At 33.9% G+C, this 22,759-nt stretch overlaps 2 protein-coding genes across 2 annotated transcripts; both read right to left on the bottom strand.

Moving 5' to 3' along the window:
• Positions 1 to 8,910: 8,910 nt before the first annotated feature.
• Positions 8,911 to 9,744, bottom strand: LOC145049374 (uncharacterized). The gene has a single exon (XM_078997791.1). The coding sequence runs from the start codon at positions 9,742 to 9,744 to the stop codon at positions 8,911 to 8,913; it is 834 nt and encodes a 277-aa protein (XP_078853917.1).
• A 252-nt stretch (positions 9,745 to 9,996) lies between these two features.
• Positions 9,997 to 11,835, bottom strand: LOC145049373 (uncharacterized). The gene is made up of 3 exons (XM_078997790.1): positions 11,772 to 11,835; positions 10,602 to 11,675; positions 9,997 to 10,289 (listed from the first exon to the last, which is right to left on the bottom strand). Exons 1-3 carry the CDS (start codon positions 11,833 to 11,835, stop codon positions 9,997 to 9,999), a joined length of 1,431 nt encoding a protein of 476 aa, XP_078853916.1.
• Positions 11,836 to 22,759: the final 10,924 nt, after the last annotated feature.

Genomic DNA, 22,759 nt, shown 5'->3' with positions numbered 1-22,759 from the left:
CCCATAATAATTTGATTAGTTTGATTATTTTCTTAACTAAAATCCATTTAGTTGTAATCGATAAATCATTCCTTATGCTCAACATAATACATAAGGAGTAAAAGAGTTTATAAATTTGCCAAATAATATTTGAAACATATTAATGTTTATAATTCGAAAACAGTTATAGTTTTGCTTGTATTCCCCCCCTGAAAACATTGAAAAACACGAAAAAAGGCGTAGGGGTATGAACTCACCGGACGAGAAATGTGACGATTTGGATGCTAAGAGTTGATCCGGGGCTTGTAAATACACGAGGTTCCTAATTATAATGTAAAGATACACATTTGTATCTAATTAGGACTTAGTTTATTTATATGTTAGGGACACTTGCTTCAAGTCGCGAAAACACTCCGATACAAGTGTTTGGAGGGACCCGGGTGGCGTTTAAGGACGTGAAATGTCACTAGGGACTTGGGACTTGAGTTTACTCCCCATGAGTAAACTAATATAAGAGTTTTGGTCTAAAACACCCATTCCCCATGAGTTTACGGCCGTAAACTCATGGTGGGGGTGGTTTATGGTGCTAAATGACTTCTAACACTTAGGGGATAATTTCTAGACTTGGTTTAAGGACTTGAAATGATTTCAAAGCATCAAATAGACCCTCTTATGGGAGTTTACGGCCTAGCATGGCTCCATGGCCGTAAACTCCTATTTTTCCATGAAAATGGTGTTAAATGGTTCCAAAACAAATCACATGTGATTAATAGAATTATTCCAAGGCCTAACATGAGTTTGTATGGGACATTTGAGGGGTTTATGGAGTTTACGGCCCATGAGACCCCTCTCATGGTCGTAAACTCTTCTATAGGGTGCTACAAGGTGTTTCAAGGTCTAAAACTTGCATAGAAGGGCTTCTAAAATTCATCTAAAGGCTTTAGGGGTGTTTAGTTAGCATTCTAACACCATGAATCATGGAGTTTACGGCCCAAGAACAAGCCTTGGCCGTAAACTCTTAAAAATCCCACAAATAATGTGTTTAAGGCCCTTAAACTATTTTTGGTTGGTCCTATGATTTATTCCAAGGCTTTTGGTGGTGCTGGATGGCTTTCTAACACCTTAGAATTGAATTTATGCCATGTCTTGGGGAGTTTACGGCCCAAGCACATGCCTTGGCCATAAACTCACCTAAATCCCCCAAAAATCATGTTTCAAGTGTCCAAATGCTAGAAGCAATATTCTATAATTCATATCTAAGTCATACTAGTGATTTGGAAGGGTTTAAGGGCATAAAAACCCCATTTATATGAGTTTATGGCCCAAGCTTATGCCTTGGCCGTAAACTCCTTCAAATGACTCAAAATCAAAGTTTTAAATGTTCTAAGTCCATATCTTGAAGTCCCTTAGCCATATCTAAAGTCCAAATGAGTTTAGGAAGGAGTTTAAGGGCTTAAAACCCTTCAAATTGGTGTTTATGGCCTAGGCAGCCTCCTGGGTCGTAAACTCATATATGTTGTCCTATTTCATGATTAAATGTCAAATTTGGAAGCCAAATATGCTATAGATTAAGGCTAGGAAGGTACCTTAAGGATTTGAGGCCTTAAAATTGAGTTTTGGACCCTTAATCTTTGGATTTAGGAGAGAGGTTAGAGAGAGAGTAGAGAGAGAAGGAAAAAGCTTCAAATGAGAGGTTAAACACTTTTATATAGTTCCTAAAACTTGGACACGGTGGAATTCTACCCGATACCGGCCTTAAACGAAGCTTTAGGTCGCACCCGATTGAGTTTCCGTCACCCGGCGAGGATATTTCTAAAACTTATGGAGTAAATGTTTTGGGCTAAATTAATGAGTTCCTAAATGATTTCGACCCTCATTGAATGATAATAAACATATAATTTTAGTTAACTAAACCCAAAAACGATATCGGGACATTTCGATCTCCGACGATTTATACGGGTAGAATGGGTTTTCGGCGATGAACAACTTCAGGTTGTTACAGTTTCGGACACTGTCGCTCTTCCGAAACAAGGGGGAGAGAAGAAATCCCAAGGAGGCAAACTTGACAAAACTCAACCTCCACCTCCTCCAGAACCGAAAGCTACTGTTGGACCGAAGGATAATGAAGCTTCGGCCAGTAAAAGTCAAAAGAAAAATAATATCATTGGAGAAGATGATGAAGATGAAGAGGATGATATTGATGATATTCTTACAGAAGCTCCTTCCAAGCCTGATCTAAAATTCAAGCCTTCTGAGCAAGAGCTTCGGGAGAAGATGGATCGGTTAAAGAAAGAAATGAAAGAGAAGGAAGTTCTTGATAAAAAGAAGACAATGTTTCCCGAATGGACTATTGAATCGCTCAAGAGGGAAGTCATTGATGAACCAAGTACTCATTGGCTTGAACCTGTTTTATCGTTCGGTCTTGAGAACTCGAAGGATGTTCAGTTCGACATGCCGATCAACCGAAAGGCATTCATCTTTCACTGCTTTGCCTCTACTGTTGTCGTTCATTCTCCAGACCCGAAGGTTGATCGGGATCTGCTGCAATTTTATTTGGAATTTTCTCAACCACAATACCTGACCTGGAGCTTGAAGAAAATTACAACGGTCAGGGTATTGAAGCCCTCTTCAGCTGGGAAATTTACCAATGTCAAATTCAAAGTGACCCGAGGCTCAGATAGCTCGGTCCATACCATTCCCTAGCCGACCTTCCAAATCTAAACCCACACGACTAGATACTCCTCAACAATATTCTGCTATGCAATCCTCAGGAGTATCAGCCGATCATTGATCATATCAAGAGAATGCTTGTTTGTTACATTCATGAAGTAGCAAAGATGGATCAAGAGATTCCCGCTGCTATTCACAAGCGTACTACGGTCAAATCAATTGGAAGAGCTGGCAATGTAAACACGATGATCAAGGGCAAAATTGATACGAAGTTTCATACTGTGATGTTCGTTAGGGGTGCAGGTCAAAAATGCATATTCGCTCTTATTGAAAAACACGTGTTCTCTACTACTTGCTTGGAGCATATTTTGGAGATCATCCATAGGTGTAATCAGAACAGTGAAGCTGACAAGAAGTTGTTTACTAATATGCTTCGTTAGTATATTCAGTTTCAGCAGACGCTTTTTGCTATAATTCCTCGGTTGTTTAAATTTGTGAAGCAAGTCAAGGTCACACAACCGAAGTGAAGGTCTCGCCCCAATTGACGCAAAGGGGGAGATTGTTGGGATCATATTGTTGCGTCTTGGGCTCGTTCCTTTAGCCTAGTTTTGTAGCCGGTTTGGGCCTATCCCACCGTGCATTATTATAATCTAGGGTTTTAATATTTAAGGTGCATGCATGCATCCTTAGTGGGTAATGCTTTTATTATTCTCATCATAGTATTGTAAACCCTAGCTCGCCTCTACAGTGGAAGTTCTTTATCGAGCTCTGCTGAGGCGTGACTACGTTTGAAACATAAGCTTCATATTGATTCTATATTGTGTTCTTTGCCTTGTTTGATTTAATTGTTTGTTCTTTATTAAACATATATGTGAAAGATCTAAACGATCAAGAGATTTATTCTCATTAGGGAGCTTTATCTAGAGCTATAAAGCTCCAAGCATTCTCACTCTTTTGATTTATGCATCATAGTAGAGTATTTAAGGGTTTTATCCCAAAAGTTGGAGACTTTATGAGATATTGAGCTCCAGAGACTATGAATAACCCCTTTGAGTGTATTTAGTGGTGTGGTGTCAGAAAAATCAAGACTTGGATGTCGGAATCAAGCCATGCATGACATATGAGCATTTTGAGATAAGAGAGTGAGAGTTTTGTGTTTTTGTGACCTTATCAGCCATGCAAAGGCATAAGGTCACTGACTTTTGGAGTAAGAGCTATTAGGGAGTCCAGATATGTGATATGAGACAAGGTCTTAACTGATTAAGACCAAATGAGTAGAAAGAGTGAAACTGGGTCGTACGCTAAGTGTAATTCTAGTACGCCCCGCGTACTGACCAAGTGTCCCCAATGGCCAATCTGGATTCGAGAGTACGTTGAGCGTACCAAGGGAGGTACACCCCGCATAACCTCACTGTCGACTTTCGGGCTAATTCTCATTTTGGGCCTTGAGTGTTGGGCCTTTAGTTTAGGCTTGTTGCACTAAAGTTTGGACCAGAGGAATATATATATATATATATATATATATATATATATATATATATATATTCCTTGGGCCCTTGAGTTAGGCTTGCCATTTGTTATTGGGCCTTGGAGGGCCCATTGGGTTTTTGGTTATGGATGGGCTGATTAGTGGGCTACCTTTAGACCTAGAGTGAGAGTTTGGACTTACTTACTAATTGAGTTAATTGTGGGTTTGGCTCATAGATAGAGCTTGGTGCGCAGCAACAGCGTTTTTAGGGGTTGTTCATCATCCGATGTGAGTCTTCTCATTGTACTTTACAATGAATAGTATCCATGTGTGACCGGAGGGTCTTATGTGCTTATTTGAGTTATGTGATAGTATGTATTTTGTCTGTGTGATATATATGTTATATTCTGTGTTTTACTAAGATAGGACAGGAGGGTCCAAACCGTGTTGTGGGACTGGAGGGTTCCACTAAGACAGGACTGGAGGGTCTAAACCGAGCTGTGAGACCGGAGGGTCCTCACTGAGACACACGACCAGAGGTTCCACACCGAGGCGCATGAGACCGGAGGGTCCATGTCGAGTTATAGCCATAAAAGGCTTATTATTTGTGTATGTGGTATTTTGGGGAACTCACTAAGCTTCGTTCTTACCGTGTTATGTGATATGTGTTTCAGATTCTTCGTAGGATCGCGGGAAGGCGCCGGATTGATTGTAGACACCATAGGAAGATTTATGTTTCGAGGATCATGGATTATTAATCAAACAATTATGGAGTTGCATTTTGTAAATTAAATAAATGAGACTTTTGTGAAATGTGTTATGAGAATTATGTGATTTTAAAATGAAAATTTTGTTTTGAAAATTTACGGTGTTCCAATGTACTTATATTCGAATAAATTGTATTGGTGGCCGAACATGAAAGGTGAAATTACCCCTTATACGGCCAAATGTATAACCTGCTTTAAGGTCAAGTCAGAACATCAAAAAACCTCGGGTTTACTCCAACAACTACAGATACCCGAGTGGAAGTGGGAAAAAATGACAATGGACTTCATCATCAAACTACCCAAAACGCCTACTGGTCACAATTTGGCTAGTAGTCAACCGACTAACAATGTCTGCCCACTTCCTACTAATCAAAGAAACTGGTAAGATGGAAAAGCTTACTAGAACATACCTCAAGGAGGTCATCAAATTGCAGAGGGTGCCAATTTCTATCATATTTGACAGAGATAGTAGATTCACCTCACGATTTTGGCAATCACTATAGAAATTCTTGGGAACTCACTTAGACATGAGAACAAGTTACTATCCACAAACTGATGGTCAATGTGAACGAACCAACCAAACTCTAGAGGATATGCTTTAAGCCTTCATGATAACAATTATCACACCAACATCAAGGCCGCACCAGTTGAGGCTCTATACAGATGAAAGTGTCGATCACCAATATAATGGCAAGAGGTCGGAGATACCCAACCGGCCAAGAAGCATGTGAATGACACACTGTGTACTGGGTCAAAAATAAGATGCGAAACCAATGAAAAGATCATGCAAATCAAGGGCCGAATGAAGGCTACACGTGATTGTCAAAAGAGCTATGTTGACGTGAGATGTAAGGCTTTTGAATTCCAGGTTGGGGACAGGGTTATGTTAAAAGTCTCAACCTGGAAGGGAATGATTCAGTTTGGTAAACGAGGCAACCTCTTGAAATTCTTGCCAAAATTGGTCCTGTTACTTATCGACTGAAGTTTCCCTAATAACAATTAAATAATTACTTATCGACTGAAGTTTCCCTAATAAAGTACCAAAATAAAGTGCTCGAACCTTAAAGAGTGTATGTTTGATGAAACTCATCCCATTCCTCACAATGAAATCCAAGTGAACACGAAACTCCACTTTGTCGAAGAACCATTGGAGATTGTGGATTGAGAGATCAAACACTGGAAACAAAGTTGTAACCCTATCATGAAGGTACGTTGGAACTCTTAATTCACCTTGGAACACAAATATCAAATGAAGAAAAAAATACCCCCAATTGTTTAATGATGTCTCGTCTACAAGTTGAATTTCGGGACGAAGTTCTTTTAATAGGGGAGGGTGGGGGGGGGGGGGGGGGGGGAGAATGTAACAAACAGTAAAAATATGTGAAAATTCCTCAGTCAAACTACTACGAACCCTCTTGTAATAGGACCTATTGTATAATATTCTTTAGTTTTGAACGCAATTAAAGTCATTATACTCAGAATTGCATTTGGAGTACTCTGTTTGTCTCATGTTGATGTCAAAAGCTAAAGAACGAAACACAATTAAAAAAAATAAGTACTATTTAATGCGATAAAAGCAAAATTCATGCATTGAGTATACTTAGAGACAATTGATGATCAAATTGGACATAGTATGTTCTCACGACTGCGTGCATATAAAAAAAAGTTGAAAACAAAGATCATTCACGCTACCCTGTAACGAAAATCTTGCATATTATGGTGTTTGCGATACTTATTTTTTGTTGTGTTTAAAAATTCATCATCCGAAACTCCAGGCTCCATAGTATTCATCTTATTGGTTAAAATAACATTAAACTCTTCAACTTTGGCATGCATATCTTTTCATTTTTGAAGCAATTTGATGCATTGTACGATTCGATGTCCCAAATTGTTGTTTCAAATGATCGAAAATTGTTTCCAAAAATATCGTTATCTTTGTAGATTTACGTAGATTCGTAAATGTAAGCATTTAGTAACACTATTTTTTTCTTGTTTTGAATATTATACGCATCTTTCTACTGGCTAAGGATAACATCCATATAAAATAATGAATATGGACTCAAAAAGATAATGAGATTTGAATGGAATTTAAAGATATGGTTCTAACTAAACTGTAAACGTTATATATATATATATATATATATATATATATATATATATATATATATATATATATATATATATATATATATATATATTGGCGGAGGGAGTATCGGGGCTGCCCGGTGCTTAGCCCCCCCTAATCATCGTCTATTTGTCCACCATAGTTGACTCTTGACTAAGCCCTTTAGTTAGTCCCTTGGGTTTTAATTGTGTATCTAAAAAACCAAATTTACATAATTAGTCCTTTTACATTGCCTCTATAGTAATAGTTTGTCATTTAAACCTTTTATGTTTTCTTGTAACTCGTAAAGAGCAGCCTATACATTTCCATTACAACAATGTAAATACTTAATATATATATATATATATATATATATATATATATATATATATATATATATATATATATATATATATATATATATATGTTAATTTACATCTCATATATTTTTATTACTAAAATGTTACAAATATAGTAGGATACCTATATTTATATTATAGTTTTTTCAGATTTACTCCTTATTTTAAGAATGTATGATCCATAGTGAAATCCAGAAAAAAGAAAAAACATTATAAGTTTTATTTAGGTGATCTGTTTATTTGTCAATTTTTTTTTAAATTTAAAGACTTTTTTTTATCATTTAAAGGTCAAATATATTTTAATATGTTATTACTACGTAAGCCCTTCTTATTAAAAATTTTTGGCTCTGCCCCTGTATGTATATATATATATATATATATATATATATATATATATATATATATATATATATATATATATAGGTGGGTTCAATTGAGAAAATAAAAAAGGTTAAGAATGAAGGAATCATTCTCAGCCACTCATTTTATCTAAGCATAAAAAAACACGGTGGTAAACTTGTAAATATGATAACAACCTTCAATCTCAAAGACATATCTGTAGAGAATTAGATTATAATTCAAACTCATTCATCGTTCATCATCCAAATTTCTTCTCCAACCTTCAACAATCATCCAGATTTCTTCAATTAAATCATCATCAACATCATCCAGTGCTAATCAATCATCGATCTTCGTCGATAACATGTTAATAAACACGATTCAACAGTTAACAACAAAAATTCATTTTTGGTTCTTTTAATCTAACCTTAAATTATGCTTGAATATGATCAGATCTTCAACATCTACGATTAATTATACTCCCAACGTCATTAGATCACCATCATCGATAATCAACAAAAAAATCAACTTCATATCATTCATTCAATATCGATTATCAAATAAAACTTCAAAATTGAGGTTAGAAAAAGATCAAATTGTTTTTTTTTTGGAAAATTTCATATAATTCTCTATCAATTTAGTATTTTGTATGATTTAAATAGTCAAAGTATCATGTTTTTAACATTTTTAAAAAAATTAAATTGTATGCACTCCAACTGTTTGATAAAATGCATAAACTTAATTACCACATTATATTCATATACTAGGTGTAAGACCCGTGTATTACACGGGTTTCTTAAAATAAATAAGATAAAATTTTGAACATCAACGAATTATTAAAATAATACAACACATATAAGTGAAGACTTTATTGAATAAGTATGTAATTGAACCGAAAATACAAAAAAAAAAAAATCATTAACGAAATATTCTAAAAAAGTTTTAGAAATTATAAATTTCCAAATACTTCTTTGAATACAACATTAGATGTCTTATTGGTAGGGTTTCCTTTGTTGTCTAAAATTAATATTTTCAATCCGTCTCTCCTTTTAACTCTAGACAATGCAACATACAACTGTCCATGAGTAAACACTGGTTGTCTCAAAAACAAACCAACCTTTGATAGCGACTGTCTTTGACTTTTGTTTATTGTCATCGCAAAACATACAACAAGTGGAAACTGTCTTCGCTGAAAGGTGAAAGGAATCCTTTTATCCGACGGGGTCAATAACATTCTTGGAATAAACGTATGTTTCCTATATTACTTCCAGAAATTATCTCTGCTTCTATAACACGCTTACCCAATGCTATAACTCGCAACCTTGTTCCATTACACAAACCGTATTTTTGGTCAATATTCCTCAATAACATAACCGAAACACCGACTTTTAATACCAATTTATGAATTGGCAAACCTGAAGGTCTAAGGCCATTTAGAACATCAGGAGAGTATAAAGATTCGTCAAAGTCATCATGTATTAAATCCGATTGACAAAGACTGTTTGAACTTAAGTATTCTTTTTCATCTCCAGGAAATAATGATAACAAACGATTGTTTATTTCTTGAACAACTTCATTTTTCGGTGCAAGGATTGCTCTTTCTTGAAAAAACATCGGATTATTGGCATTTTCAATAGAAGGATAGACAAATGTAATTAATGAACCTATAGGATCCGATGAATCTGTAATGAGAATATCATCTGGTATATCAATAATTGCATCGCCGTCGTTTAAGCCACCAACCTTTGCTTCACCTATATTCAAAATCCAGTTTGCAAATGTGGCTGTTTCTTCAAAATTAGATGTTTGAGGATTTAGCCTTATGTTTTTTGTTAATCTTAAGACCTTGCAATTTGACCAAATATAGGAGGAACTTATTGAAGCATTGACGATGTCTTGTCTACTTCCATTAGGAACAACAGGTAGAATTTGTCTGAAATCACCTCCAAAAACAATTGCTTTTCCTCCAAATGGCAATTTTGAGTTGCTACGAAGATGACAACCCAATATATCCTTCAAAGATCTATCCAAAGCTTCAAAAGCATGCTTATGAATCATGGGTGCCTCGTCCCATATAATCAATGATGATTTTTTTAACGATTCAGCAACATCACTTTTCGGCGTTATAGAACAAAACGAATTCTCAGTATGATTTAAAGGGATTATAAATCAAGAGTGCCCTGTCCTACCTCCTGTTAATAATAAGGAAGCAATACCACTTGAAGTAACATTTAACACGATTCCACCCTCCGATCTTAAAGTGGCGGATAATGTTTTCCAGAGAAATGTTTTCCCTGTACCTCCGTAACCTTAAACAAAAAAGACGCCTCCTTTCTTTTGTTTAACATTTGTGATAATATCGTCAAAAACACCTCTTTGTTCATCTGTTAATGAACCAAGTAGCTGATAAAACTCTTGCAATAGAGTCGTCCTGTCAAAATCTAGCTCCTTAGTAATCAATCGATTATTTGAAGAAGATACAAACTCATGATCAGGGTAAGGCATTCCATCAAAATCTTTGAGGCTTGAATTGTTCTGGAGTAAAAAAATTTCAATCTCATAAAGTGTCAAGTTCTTAACTTGATCCTCAGAAAGTGATAAACCTGTAAAAATTTTCAAGTTAATTCTTTTTAGATATATAAGCATATAAAATTAAAACTTACTGTTAAATATATAAAACCATATAATAATTTTTATTGTATAAATATAATATATTATGTAAGAATTAATAAGTAAAACATTAATTTAAATAGTGAAAAATAACATATTACCTGGTGTCTTTAATCTTAGTCGTTGATTATAGAGAATTCCATTTGATAAGTATTGCCAAGTATTTTCCTAGACAAAGTACGGTCTAGACAAACTATTAGACTTAAGCATAGTTGCAAAAAGATAACGCAAATAATATCCAGAACCTGAATGACTTGCTTCCTCAATTGCATCAATATATTCTTTATCATCTTCCAAAAGTCCAAGAGCATAACATACCTCTCTAAAAGTAGCACACACATGTCCATTAACTGTACGAATGTCTGCAAAACATTTCGGATCTTTGACTTTATTTAAAAGGATTCTCAAAAAATATACTTCGCCAAAATTAGGAGAGACAGTGTGAATTCGACTGACAGAAAATCCTTTTTCTCTTGGCTTCCAACAACGATCCTTAAATTTCCAAACAAACTTGGTAGGAAATTCAACATAAGAAAGTTTGTGTGCTTCCTTATTATGTTCATTACACTCCATCCAAGCTAAGAACATTGAAGAAGAAACAGACTGTTTATTGAGGACATCTTCAATATCATCGTCAGCACCGTATACAACATTTTGTTGTCCAGGAAGATGAAAAGGAAGCCTCACAATAGAAGGAGTCCTGAAATGAACGTCAAATTTGAATATACGCCATGAAGCTTCACACGCAGACAAATATCTACAATCGAAGTAGTTTTTTATTTCATCAACTACATCATCATTATCATCTGCGTTGTTGCTTGGTACAACCGCAACAGTAGCCTTATCAGGACCCTTGTTAATATATTTAAACAAATATTTGATGGAAGCACCCTGATTGCACCACTCAACATTGATGTGAGCTTGGTATCTTTTCAATAGGAGTTTGTGATATGGAACCACACTTCTTTTATCTAACTTAACACTAGACTTTTCAACAAAAGATCCATCATTACGTCTCCTATATATTGGATAACCATTTTCATCAACCGAAGTATGCTCTATGTATGTCTTCGGAAAGTTTTTTGAACACTTGTTATCAATCATGCATGGGCATTTAGGATTATCACTACCACAAGGACCATGCATCATGAACTCGCTGACAAGTGCATACAATTCTGGATCGTCGTCTTTGTTTGGAATTTCAGCAGAAATAACATGATCAATATGTTCAACGGTTGGGAGTTTGTAATCAGAGTGCATGAAAAGACATATATGAGCATGAGGTAGGCCGCGCTTTTGAAACTCCACCGTATAGACAACTAGAAATTTATTTACAAAGAGAGGTATTATAAGATTTGAAAAAAAAACATATTAACAAAATATATAAAACACAATGCATTATTAGTATAAATTACCTGCTTCGACCGAATCCAACAAAGAATTTTTCTTTAAGTCTTTAATCAATGAATCTAGCTTCATTTTGAACAACCTAGATAGGATATCCGGTCTGTCTTCGGGTTTGAGGTTTTTGTCAGCAATAAACCTTTGAATCTTGGGCCACTTTGGATTGCATGTTATAGCTATGAAATAATCTGGGTAGCCAAACCACTTACAAAGTGACATGGCATCTAAATAGTTATGTATCATGTAGCGTGCACCACCAGTAAAAGAAGAAAGCAATATCACACGCTATCCAATATTTGAAATATTTGTAGTTCCATTGTTTTTCACGTTGCGTAACGTTTCATAGGGTTCACATCGAAGAACTTTTTGTTGGTTGCGTATGTAATATAGTCTCTCACTTTCAATCATCGTATAAGCATCAACCAAAAATTGTTGAAAAAACCTTCTTGAATTCAGAGTTAATGAGAAAATATTAACTTTGTCTTGAATTCTATAAGAAAAGAATTCTCTCATTGTACAGTTACGTCGTTTGCTATTCGTTGAACACGTAACACCTCTATGAGGGATGTCAACTCTATATCCATCATCCCCATAAGGAAAGAGCAGTGGGTATTGAAGAGCCAGGTAAGCAGGATGCAATTCATTTATACGTTGTCGACTACCTGATTTAGTTGTTACGATGATATCTCTATTATCAATTGAATTACCAATGTCACTAACAATTAAAGCAGCAACCTCAGAAGCAGTAGGTAGGTTATATGTCCTTCCATCTTGTTGTCTTCTTCCTATAAGACGTAACTTTAGATCTATATTAGGACTTGCATTAAAACAATCTCTTGCCATTCTATAACACTTAACCAACTCATTTGTTGAATCCAACATAACCTTCAAAAATCTTATTATTTCAATATCAAGTGGCTGAGAAGTTGATTTGCACCCATCTTTCTGTGTACTGTTAATAATGGCGATTATATGTAATATTTAGTAGGTAAATAAGTATAATGAAAAATAAAGGATTATTATAAAAAATAAACACGAATATATACCTGAAAGCATGTTGTCTATTTGAAAGTTCGTTCTCGGTATCATATATGTATAGTTGAGAGAACTTTGGTTGTGATCCATCTATAGGTAGAAGGTTGCCCATACAATGGTAATTTTGACTACTAAGTCTGAAAATATATGGACCTTTTCCTTTGTTAACGGAAGAATCAACTTTTCTACCCATCGATGTAAATGAAAACATTGAATTAAAAAGTCGAATGTTGTTCAGAAAATGTTTCCCTTTGGGATGAACAGAATGATACAGATTTTGGTAATCTTCAGGTGCTTGTTTTAATTTAGGAAGCTCGACCTTTCCGTTACCACAACACATTGAAAAAGATGTTTTGTTGCCATCTTTATTGCCTATAAGGGCTTCATTTTGCCATAATTTTGCATGACAACTTGTAGAAACAAAACTCTGATCACCATGGTCGAAATAATCTGTTAAAAAAACTCGATTAAAGATATAAATACATTATTCTTGAAATGAGTCATAGTTTATATATAAAATTAGTGTTACCTTTAGAGATACCGGAAATTAATTGAACATGATTATGCTCAACGTTTAAGTCTTCATCTGATATTATGTCTATGGGTATATGAGATATATTTGAAATCTTAATTTTAGACGTTTTGTTTGTCCAAGATAAATTGATAGAATTATCTCGAATGACTGTTGATGAAGACGTGGTTGTCATGTCATTAGACAATATAGAATTTTGTCTATTTCCTGACACTGACACTGAAAATATAAATGTTAGTATTGAAATTTGAAATAAAAGGGATAAAAATATGATTTAATTTGTACACAATGCATACATATTATTTTATGTAACTTATATAGTACGAAAACCGATGTGAAAAGAAATTAAATATATCATTGGTAATGTTAGATGACGGAATTCTTGTTGTATAATTGGAAGTAGATTTGAAGCATTGTTGAGCACAATCCATATACGCTATAAAATAAAAATATATTAATTATACTAAAAAAAAACAAAATAATAAACAAAGGAATATATTAATACACAATTAATTATACATTAGATGGATGAAAGATAAATTATATAGTATATAGCATAATACCGTTTGGTGTGGTGCAAGTCTGAATGGATCTTTTATTAGCCAAATAATCTTTTCTTTGTTTTCGCTTATCTTTATAAATGTTTGGGTTGACATTCTGATTTTCACCAGCAAAATTATTAAACTTGCTTGATGAGAGGTTTTGACTTTTGCTACTGTCATTAGTAAACGCTGAGAAAAATATATATGAAAAAAGTTATTATAACTGTCTAAATAGTTATAACTTAACATATATACGAAAAAAAATATATGCATACTTATATCATGAAAAACGAAATATAACATATTTATTTAAATATGTGGAATAATTTGAAGTGATTAAATGTTGATAAGAAAAAATGGTCGGTAAAACGGATATATAAAGAATTTATTTAAAAATTTAATAAAAAAATCAAATCAATGTTGATCATTGAGGACTATTACGTATGAATCGTAAGAGCAATATATAAAAAATGCATTTTTTATGTAGCAAAATGTATAAAAAAGAAACTAATTATCAAAATTAACATGAATATATAAAAACACTAATATTGTAGCATTAAAATGCATGAAAGCAAAAGATATACCAAATGACATGGTCGTTGCATCATTAGAGCTTCTGTTGTGCAAATATAAGTTTTGAAGTTTTCTTTTGTCTTTAACATCATTTGATAATAGATTTGTATTATTAAAGTCTACATTAGATTGAGAACTTGTATGTAGATATCTACATAAAATATTTGGATTTATATTTTCATTGTTACCTGCAAGATATGTAAAATAATTTGAAGTAGTTACATGTTGATACGGAAAAAAACAACATTTAATGTATACTACTATACCAGTTAATAAAATTATGTATTGGTTATGTGACATACAGATTTAAATGATATAAATCAATATTTTTATAAAATAAGTTAAGTAAAAAGGAATGATAATAAAACAAAATTGAGAAGTTAAAAAACAATTACCAATTGAAGTGGTTGATATGACATTGGATTTTTTTTATCCAAATTTAATTTTCTTTGTTTGCGCCTGTCCTTAGAATAATTTGAATCTATATGATGTTTATATCATAAAAAGAAGTAGATCCTATAATAAAATTATAATAAACGAATGTTATAAAAATTGTTAATATATATATTAGGGTGGATTAGTAAAATGGAGACATTATAAAAATATGCAGATGGCAAAAATTTGTTAATATAACACAATTTGAAGTTTAAATTTAAAGATGATAAATTGATGTGGACTTATTATAATGAATTCATATAAATATATATGTATTAAACTTTAGTATAAATAAAGACAGCGATTTGGTTTAAACCACTACAGCTATACTCAATATCAAAAGAAGTACAATGGCTATTATAGTAAAACAAAATTGTAGTTGTTAAACCAAAAAGATCGAACAAAATTTTTGTGGTTAAGTGGATTAAAAAAACATTTTGTAAGTTAATGAATTGTGGTTGCAGATAATTGAATCAGCGGATATGAAAGGTTAGATAAAACGTGATTATGCAATAATATAAATATGTATTTACTTCAAAACACTAATTTTCGTGATATATATTTAGTCAAATTAACAAATAAATGTATATTTATTTATTAATAAGTTTAAATTTAAAAAAATGGGTTTATGTAAAGAATGAGGATAAAAAGTTAAAAAACACCGTGTTTGTGGATGGATGCGCTGCAACTGTATCAGTGAATATCGTTTGTTGACCTAAGCAGAATGTAAGGCGATCTTTGGATCGTATCGTGTACAATTGAACTTCGAAGGAACGTCGAAGGCTTCTTGCAACAATGACAGCCAAAGGAAATTACAGACGATACCGTCGGCGTTTATGGGTGCTGAGATGGAAATGAACTGATTCACAATTAAAAAAAACGAAATAACTATGTTTTTATATATATTAAGGTAATGATTAGCATAGTTTAAGGAAACATGTTTTGTTGGAAAACACATGTTTATTCATTTCCCATTTCTGCTGGTACGACGGAAGCTTTTGCAGCAAAAATAAATGAGTGGCTGAGAATGATTCCCCCATTCTCAGACTTTTTTTTCCTCAATTGAACCCTCCTCCTCCTCCTCCTCCTCCTCCTCTCTCTCTCTCTCTCTCTCTCTCTCTCTCTCTTTCTATATATATATATATATATATATATATATATATATATATATATATATATATATATATATATATATATATATATAGAGAGAGAGAGAGAGAGAGAGAGAGAGAGAGAGACTTCCACAACACACATAACCTTCTTCTCACGGTGCCAACCTTTGACCCTCTGCTTCAACCCGCAATGCACACCGTTAGGGGTGTTCGTTTGGATGGATCGGTTCGATCCGATCCAACTAAGTAGATCCAAATTGATTTTGGTTTTCAAAATATAGATCTGAATAATCCAAAGTAAATTCAAATCCGATCCGATCCAATTACAATTCAGTTAGATCGGTTTTTATAATTCGGTTTTCAAAAACTAAAACATTTTAAAATGACATATAATTATAATATTTTCCAATTTTTTATAGAAGAAGCAAAAAAATATTTAGTTGTGATTTAAAATTTATAAACTACTAAGAATGTATATTATAGTTTTAATAGATAAAGAACTTTTTAGAGAAAATGCATATTAATGTTTTTTATTAGATAAAGCTTTTTGAACTTATTTGAAAAAATAAATTATAAATTAATAAATAGATATAGTTATATTAAAAATAAATAAATAATAAATTGTTATTTGGTTTTTTTGGATTATTCGGTTCATATTTTATAAATCAAAACCAATTCGAAATCCAAAATAGTAATTCGGTTTTGTTGAAAACCAATCTAAAAATCTGAATATCCGAACCAAATAGTCAAATCCAATTTGTCCAATTGAACAATTCGATTTTATCCAAATAACGAACAATCCTATATACCGTTCTTCTATAAGGCCACGCTCAGTGGTCCACACCATCCACCCAAACCAAATTAACAAAATAAAAGTCACGTGACATGGAAACACTAGGTCACGTGCTTGATCGAAGGCCAGCATATCATGGAGCCGACGACACGGGTATGGGTGGTGGGGACCAAAGCCATGATTGTTTGATAGGAGTTTGTGTGTGGCTACAACCAGATGCTACAAATATATATATATATATATATATATATATATATATATATATATATATATATATATATATATATATATATATATATATATATATATAGGGTTAGGTTCATGTGAGACGGCCTAATTTTGTGAGACCGTGAGACGCATTTTTTTATTTTTTTAGTTAATTCAAATTCCGAAAATAATATTTAAAATTTTTTTTTGGATTTTTCCATTTATTTTGCATTTTAAAATTATTTTTTAAAATATGTACAGTGTAATATTTTATTAGAATATTTCACGTATTTTTCAAAAAAAATAGAATTTTTTTTATTTATTTTTATTTTTTTTAGTTAATTCAAGTTCCGAAAATAATATTTAAAAAAAGAATTTTTAGATTTTTCTATTTATTTTGCATTTTAAAATTATTTTTTAGAATATGTTAGTATAATATTATATTAGAATACTTCACGTATTTTGTAAAAAAAATGAGATTTTTTATTTTATTTTATTTTTATTTATTTATTTATTTTTGTTAATTCAAGTTCCGAAAATAATTTTTAAAAAAAGAATTTTTGGATTTTTCTATTTATTTTGCATTTTAAAATTATTTTTAGATTTGGTCTCACGGTCTCACAAAATTTGAATGGTCTCAAATGAACCTGAACATATATATATATATATATATATATATATATATATATATATATATATATATATATATATATATATATATATATATATATAGCACGGTTCACTTGAGATTAAAAAAAATAGAGATCTTGAGATTCAACCTTAACCACATATTTCTCATTTGGCGATCTAATGCTTCAGCGTACCGGCAGTAACGAGGTATCCTTAATCTTAAATCATTATATGGCAGTGTGGTATAATCATATAAGATTATACATGTTTATACATATATGCCTAATCAAAAATGATTATACATATAGGTCTGTTCACAGACTGAGTAATCATAAACGATTATAACAGTTGGTGTCAAAAGAGGTGGTGGTGGTAAAAGTAACGGAGGTGACAATGGTGGTGTCGGTTAGTGTCAGAGGTAATGGTAGTGGTGGTGGCTATAGCGGTTATGGTGGCGGAGGAGAAAGGAATGGGCGGCGATGTATAATCATTTATGATTATACCAAGTCTGTCGCACCGGTAAGCAGAGGGTTAGACCAACAGATGGAAAATACGTAGCTGAGGTTGAATCTCCAGATCTGTATTTTATTTTTAATCTCAACGAAACCTCTCTCTCTGTATATATATATATATATATATATATATATATATATATATATATATATATATATATATATATATATATATATATATATATATATATATAGGGAGTGGTTTAATTGAGAACCCAAAAAGGTTAAGAACCTAAGAACTAATATTTTTAAAATGTTTTCATTAGGGACATTTAGGATAAATCTAATATTTATATCATATTAAACAATTTTTTTTTTCCGATTTGCCACTTGTGGACGAACCATTGTCGGACCGTCTTAGGATAACCGCCGGATTGTTGCGGGGCCGTAGCTATACTAACATTAAATTTAGTAGCAATTTTGTAGCTCTATTTACAACTTAATCGAACAGACACTGTAGCTCCCATTTCCTTGGTAATATTTTTTATTTTTCCAGCCAAAATATACAAAATTTTAATATATATATATATATATATATATATATATATATATATATATATATATATATATATATATATATATATATATATATATATAGATATCGTGTATAAGAAATATTCACAGTTTAATAAACATAATAATTCACTAATACATGATTTAATATTTCATGCATACATTCATACATATTTTCACACAAAATTTATATAAAATATACAACTTAATGCAGTCAATTTTTAGTTTTATACATAAAATTCATAACATGACATAATTCAATCCATTATACCATAATTCACATATTTAAAGAAGTAAAATCATACTCGCCCGCCACCACGACCAACTACCACACGTCACCACCAACCAACCGTGCCACTGTAGCAATCATCATTCCTTCTAAAAGTCTATAATATTGTGGTTTGAGCTAGGCATTAATTTTGTATAGATCTGATTAGGGTGGAAGTGTATGTAATGTAGTGTAGTGGTTAGACTTGGTGTATGTGTGCATCCTCACTCGTGTGTGTGGCCGCACACGCGTGTATGGCTGCACACTTGTGTGCTGGTGAGGGTACTATTTATAGGGGCCGGTTTGTGTCAGATTGTACTTGTTGCTGAACAGTGCAGTGTGTGTACTTCTCAAGGTGTACTTGACATTTATGATATAGATGTGTGCATGCTTGATGTTATCTCTTTTCTACTCCTTATACACTTCATTTTGATTGCTATTTGCTTCATTGATGACTGAATTGGAACCATAATTTGGGGACTAACAATTGGTATCAGAGCCAATTTGGTATCAATTGAAGTATTTTAGAGTGTGAGGTTGCAAAATTTCACTGTTTTTGAAGTGCATTTGTCTAAATTGATCGAAGAACTGCTGTTTGATTATTGTTTTAAATAGTTTCAAATCAAGTTTCATCAAAAAAAATCTGAGAAATCTGTTTGTGCGGTTAACTGTTGAAGGTGTGCGGTTGAATCGTTTGAAGGTGTGCTGCTAAGTGTGTGCGGTTGAGTGTGCTGTTAAGGTTTGTGCGGTTGCATTTATAAATTATGTGCTGTTAAGAGTGTGCGGTTGGGTTTACTGTTAAGTTGAGTGTGCTTTTAAGGTGTGTGCGGTTGCATTTAAGAATTGTGTGCTGTTAAGTGTGTGTGGTTGTATTTGCTGTTAAGGATTGTGTGTTGGTGAGTGTGTGCGGTTACAATTCGTGTGCTGTTGAGTGTGCTGCTTAGTGTACGGTTGAAGTTGTGTGTGCGGTTATACTTTGTGTGTGATGTAACAATCACTTAAGCTTGTCAAAATGGAATCTCAAAGCATGATTGCTCATCAAGATTAGGATGCAATTATGGGAACCACTACTCGAATTCCCAGATTGTTGTCAGCTGAAGGATTTCCTGAATGGAAATATCGAATTGAAAAGTATATCAAGATGAAAGATTTCAAACTTTGGAGAAGTATTTTAAGAGCTCCGATTCGGATTACATCCACTCTAGAAGATGGCACTGTAATTGACAAACAGGTTGAAAACTACACTGATGATGACTTTGAAAGAGTTGAGGAACAAGAAAAGGCACTCGCTACACTCACCATGACATTGTCTCCTGAGATTGCTCAAGGATTTCGTGAATACACATCAGCAAAGGCATTGTGGGAAGCACTCATAGAAGTCTACGAAGGAAATGAAGACATGAAGCAAAGCCGACAAGACATGCTTCAACAAAAATTCAACATGTTCAACTACGTTTTGGGAGAAACACTGGAAAATCAACTATAACGGTTTATCACACTAACCACTGAAATGAGCTCCGCAGGTGTGATGGTTACAAGGTCCGAGATCAACAAAAAGCTGCTAAATTCCCTTCCAAAATCTTGGGACATGAATGTCAGTGATTAAAAAGACAAAAGACCTAAACCGATTGAGCTTAGCCGAAACAATGGCAATCATCAAAGCTTGCGATCTTGATGATAAACAAAGAGAAATCAACCATGTCAACTCATACTCTACAACTAATCTTGGAATTCAAAATAACAACACCGCTTTCTCAAGCTTTACCACTTATCCAAATTCTCAAGTTCATGTTCCTCAAGTTCAATCTTATGCAGCCCATCAAACCATACCATACAACATACCTCAAATGCAACAAACTCAAGTCCCTCAATCTCAAAACATATCTCAAGTTGGTTCTAGTGTTGGTTCTTCCACAGCTGTTTCAGTTCAAACTCATGGAATTGGTTCTCAAAGTTCATCTGCAAGTGAAAAGGAGGAAAATATGGCTCTCGCTATTAGGTTAATGAACTGCTATAATGCCTTTGTGGCCGGAGAGCTCTCTCCACAACTCTCATTCGTTGATCTCGACCAAATCCATCCAAAGGATGTGGAAGAGATGGACATTACATGGCAAATGGCAATGGCAGTATTTAGGGCTAAGCAATTCTCCAAGAAAACTAGAAAGAACAACTGAGGTGTAAATTCTGACGAGAAAATGGGATTCAGTAAAGGAAAGCTGCGTTGTTACAATTGTCATGAACCTGGACACTTTGCAAGGGAATGTCTAAAACCCGATTGACGAGAGAACTCAGAAAGAACCATGGTGCCAGTGACTTATGTCCACAGCAACAACAAAGGATCATCTTCAAACAATCAGTCTGCAAACTTGGCAATGGTGGCCCAATCTTTTAGCTGGGAAGATCAAATTCAAGCCCTAAACATTTCTGGACCTGAAAAGGCACATCTTGCTCAAATCAAGGATGAAAATGAAGAAGAAACGGAAACAGATCCAGAAGAAGAGATGATGAATCTTCCGTTTGCATTCATGGTGCAAACCACTCCAGAACCAGTCAAACCTGAGGGACAGTTGTGGAGGAATGTCATCAGACCCTGGTATGTCGACAACGGCTGCTCCCGGCACATGACTGGAGACATATCCCAACTGTACGACATTCAAACTTTTAATGGAGGATATGTTTCCTTTGCGGGCGGAGAGGGCGGAAAAATTACTCAAAAAGGAACTGTTTCAAATGGAGTGCTGAATTTTGAGAATGTTAACTTTGCTCCTGAACTAAAGCATAGCTTGTTGAGCATATCCCAGATCTGCGACAAGGGTTACTCCACTCATTTCACAGATAAGGAGTGTCTGATTTTAAAGCCAGGCGTTGTCATTCCTGAAGATTGGATTCTTGTAAAATCTAAGCAGGATGAGAATGCCTACATTATAGACATGAACACCAATATCCCTGACGAAGTCACTTGCCTTTTCTCCAAAGCTTCTGAACAAAATGTGATGTTGTGGCATCGTCGTCTCGGTCACGCTAATGCAAAGAACCTGAATCGGCTGGCAAAGAACGAACTGGTCCGAGGATTACCTGTCAGAGATTTCATTACATCTGAAAAATGTGTTTCTTGCGCTCAAGGAAAGCATCATTGGAAACCACACTTTCCAAAGCAGATCAACTCCATAAGTCAAGTGCTCGAGTTTTTACATATGGATTTATTTGGTCCGGTTAATGTTCTCAGCATCAATCGCAACTCATACTGCCTCGTAGTGATAGACGATTACTCTCGGTTCACTTGGGTTTTCTTTCTGTCCAACAAAGTTGGGATCGCTGACCTCATCAAAAGATTCATTGTGATGATCGAAAATCAGACCAACAATCGAGTGAAAGCGCTACGCACTGATAATGGAACAGAGTTCAAGAATGTTGTTCTTGACCATTTTTGCGCTGAGAAAAGGGATTGTGCATCAGTTCAGTTCTGTTCGAACACCTAAACAAAATGGGTTTGCCGAACGCAGGAATCGAACTCTAAAAGACGCCGCAAGGACGATGCTCTGTGACTCCAAGCTTCCTGTGTTCTTCTGGGCAGAGGCAATTAACACCGCGTGCTACGTTAAGAATCGTGTGCTGATCAACAAAGACAGAATGAAGACACCGTACGAAATTCTATACGGACACAAGCCATCTGTCATCCATTTCTGAGTATTTGGCTGTCCTTGCACCCTTCTTCACTTGGAATCCAACCCCAAATTTAATGCAGAAGCCGATGACTGTTACTTTGTTGGATATGCTGCTCAAACTGCTTATAGGGTTTACAACAAGAAGACAAAACAGATGGTAGAATCTTTCGATGTTCATTGTC

This window comes from Lactuca serriola, chromosome 5 (genome assembly GCF_051521515.1).
Source record: "Lactuca serriola cultivar US96UC23 chromosome 5, Lser_US96UC23_V15, whole genome shotgun sequence".
Lineage (NCBI taxonomy): Eukaryota > Viridiplantae > Streptophyta > Magnoliopsida > Asterales > Asteraceae > Lactuca > Lactuca serriola.
This window is presented reverse-complemented; position numbering and strand designations above follow the sequence as displayed.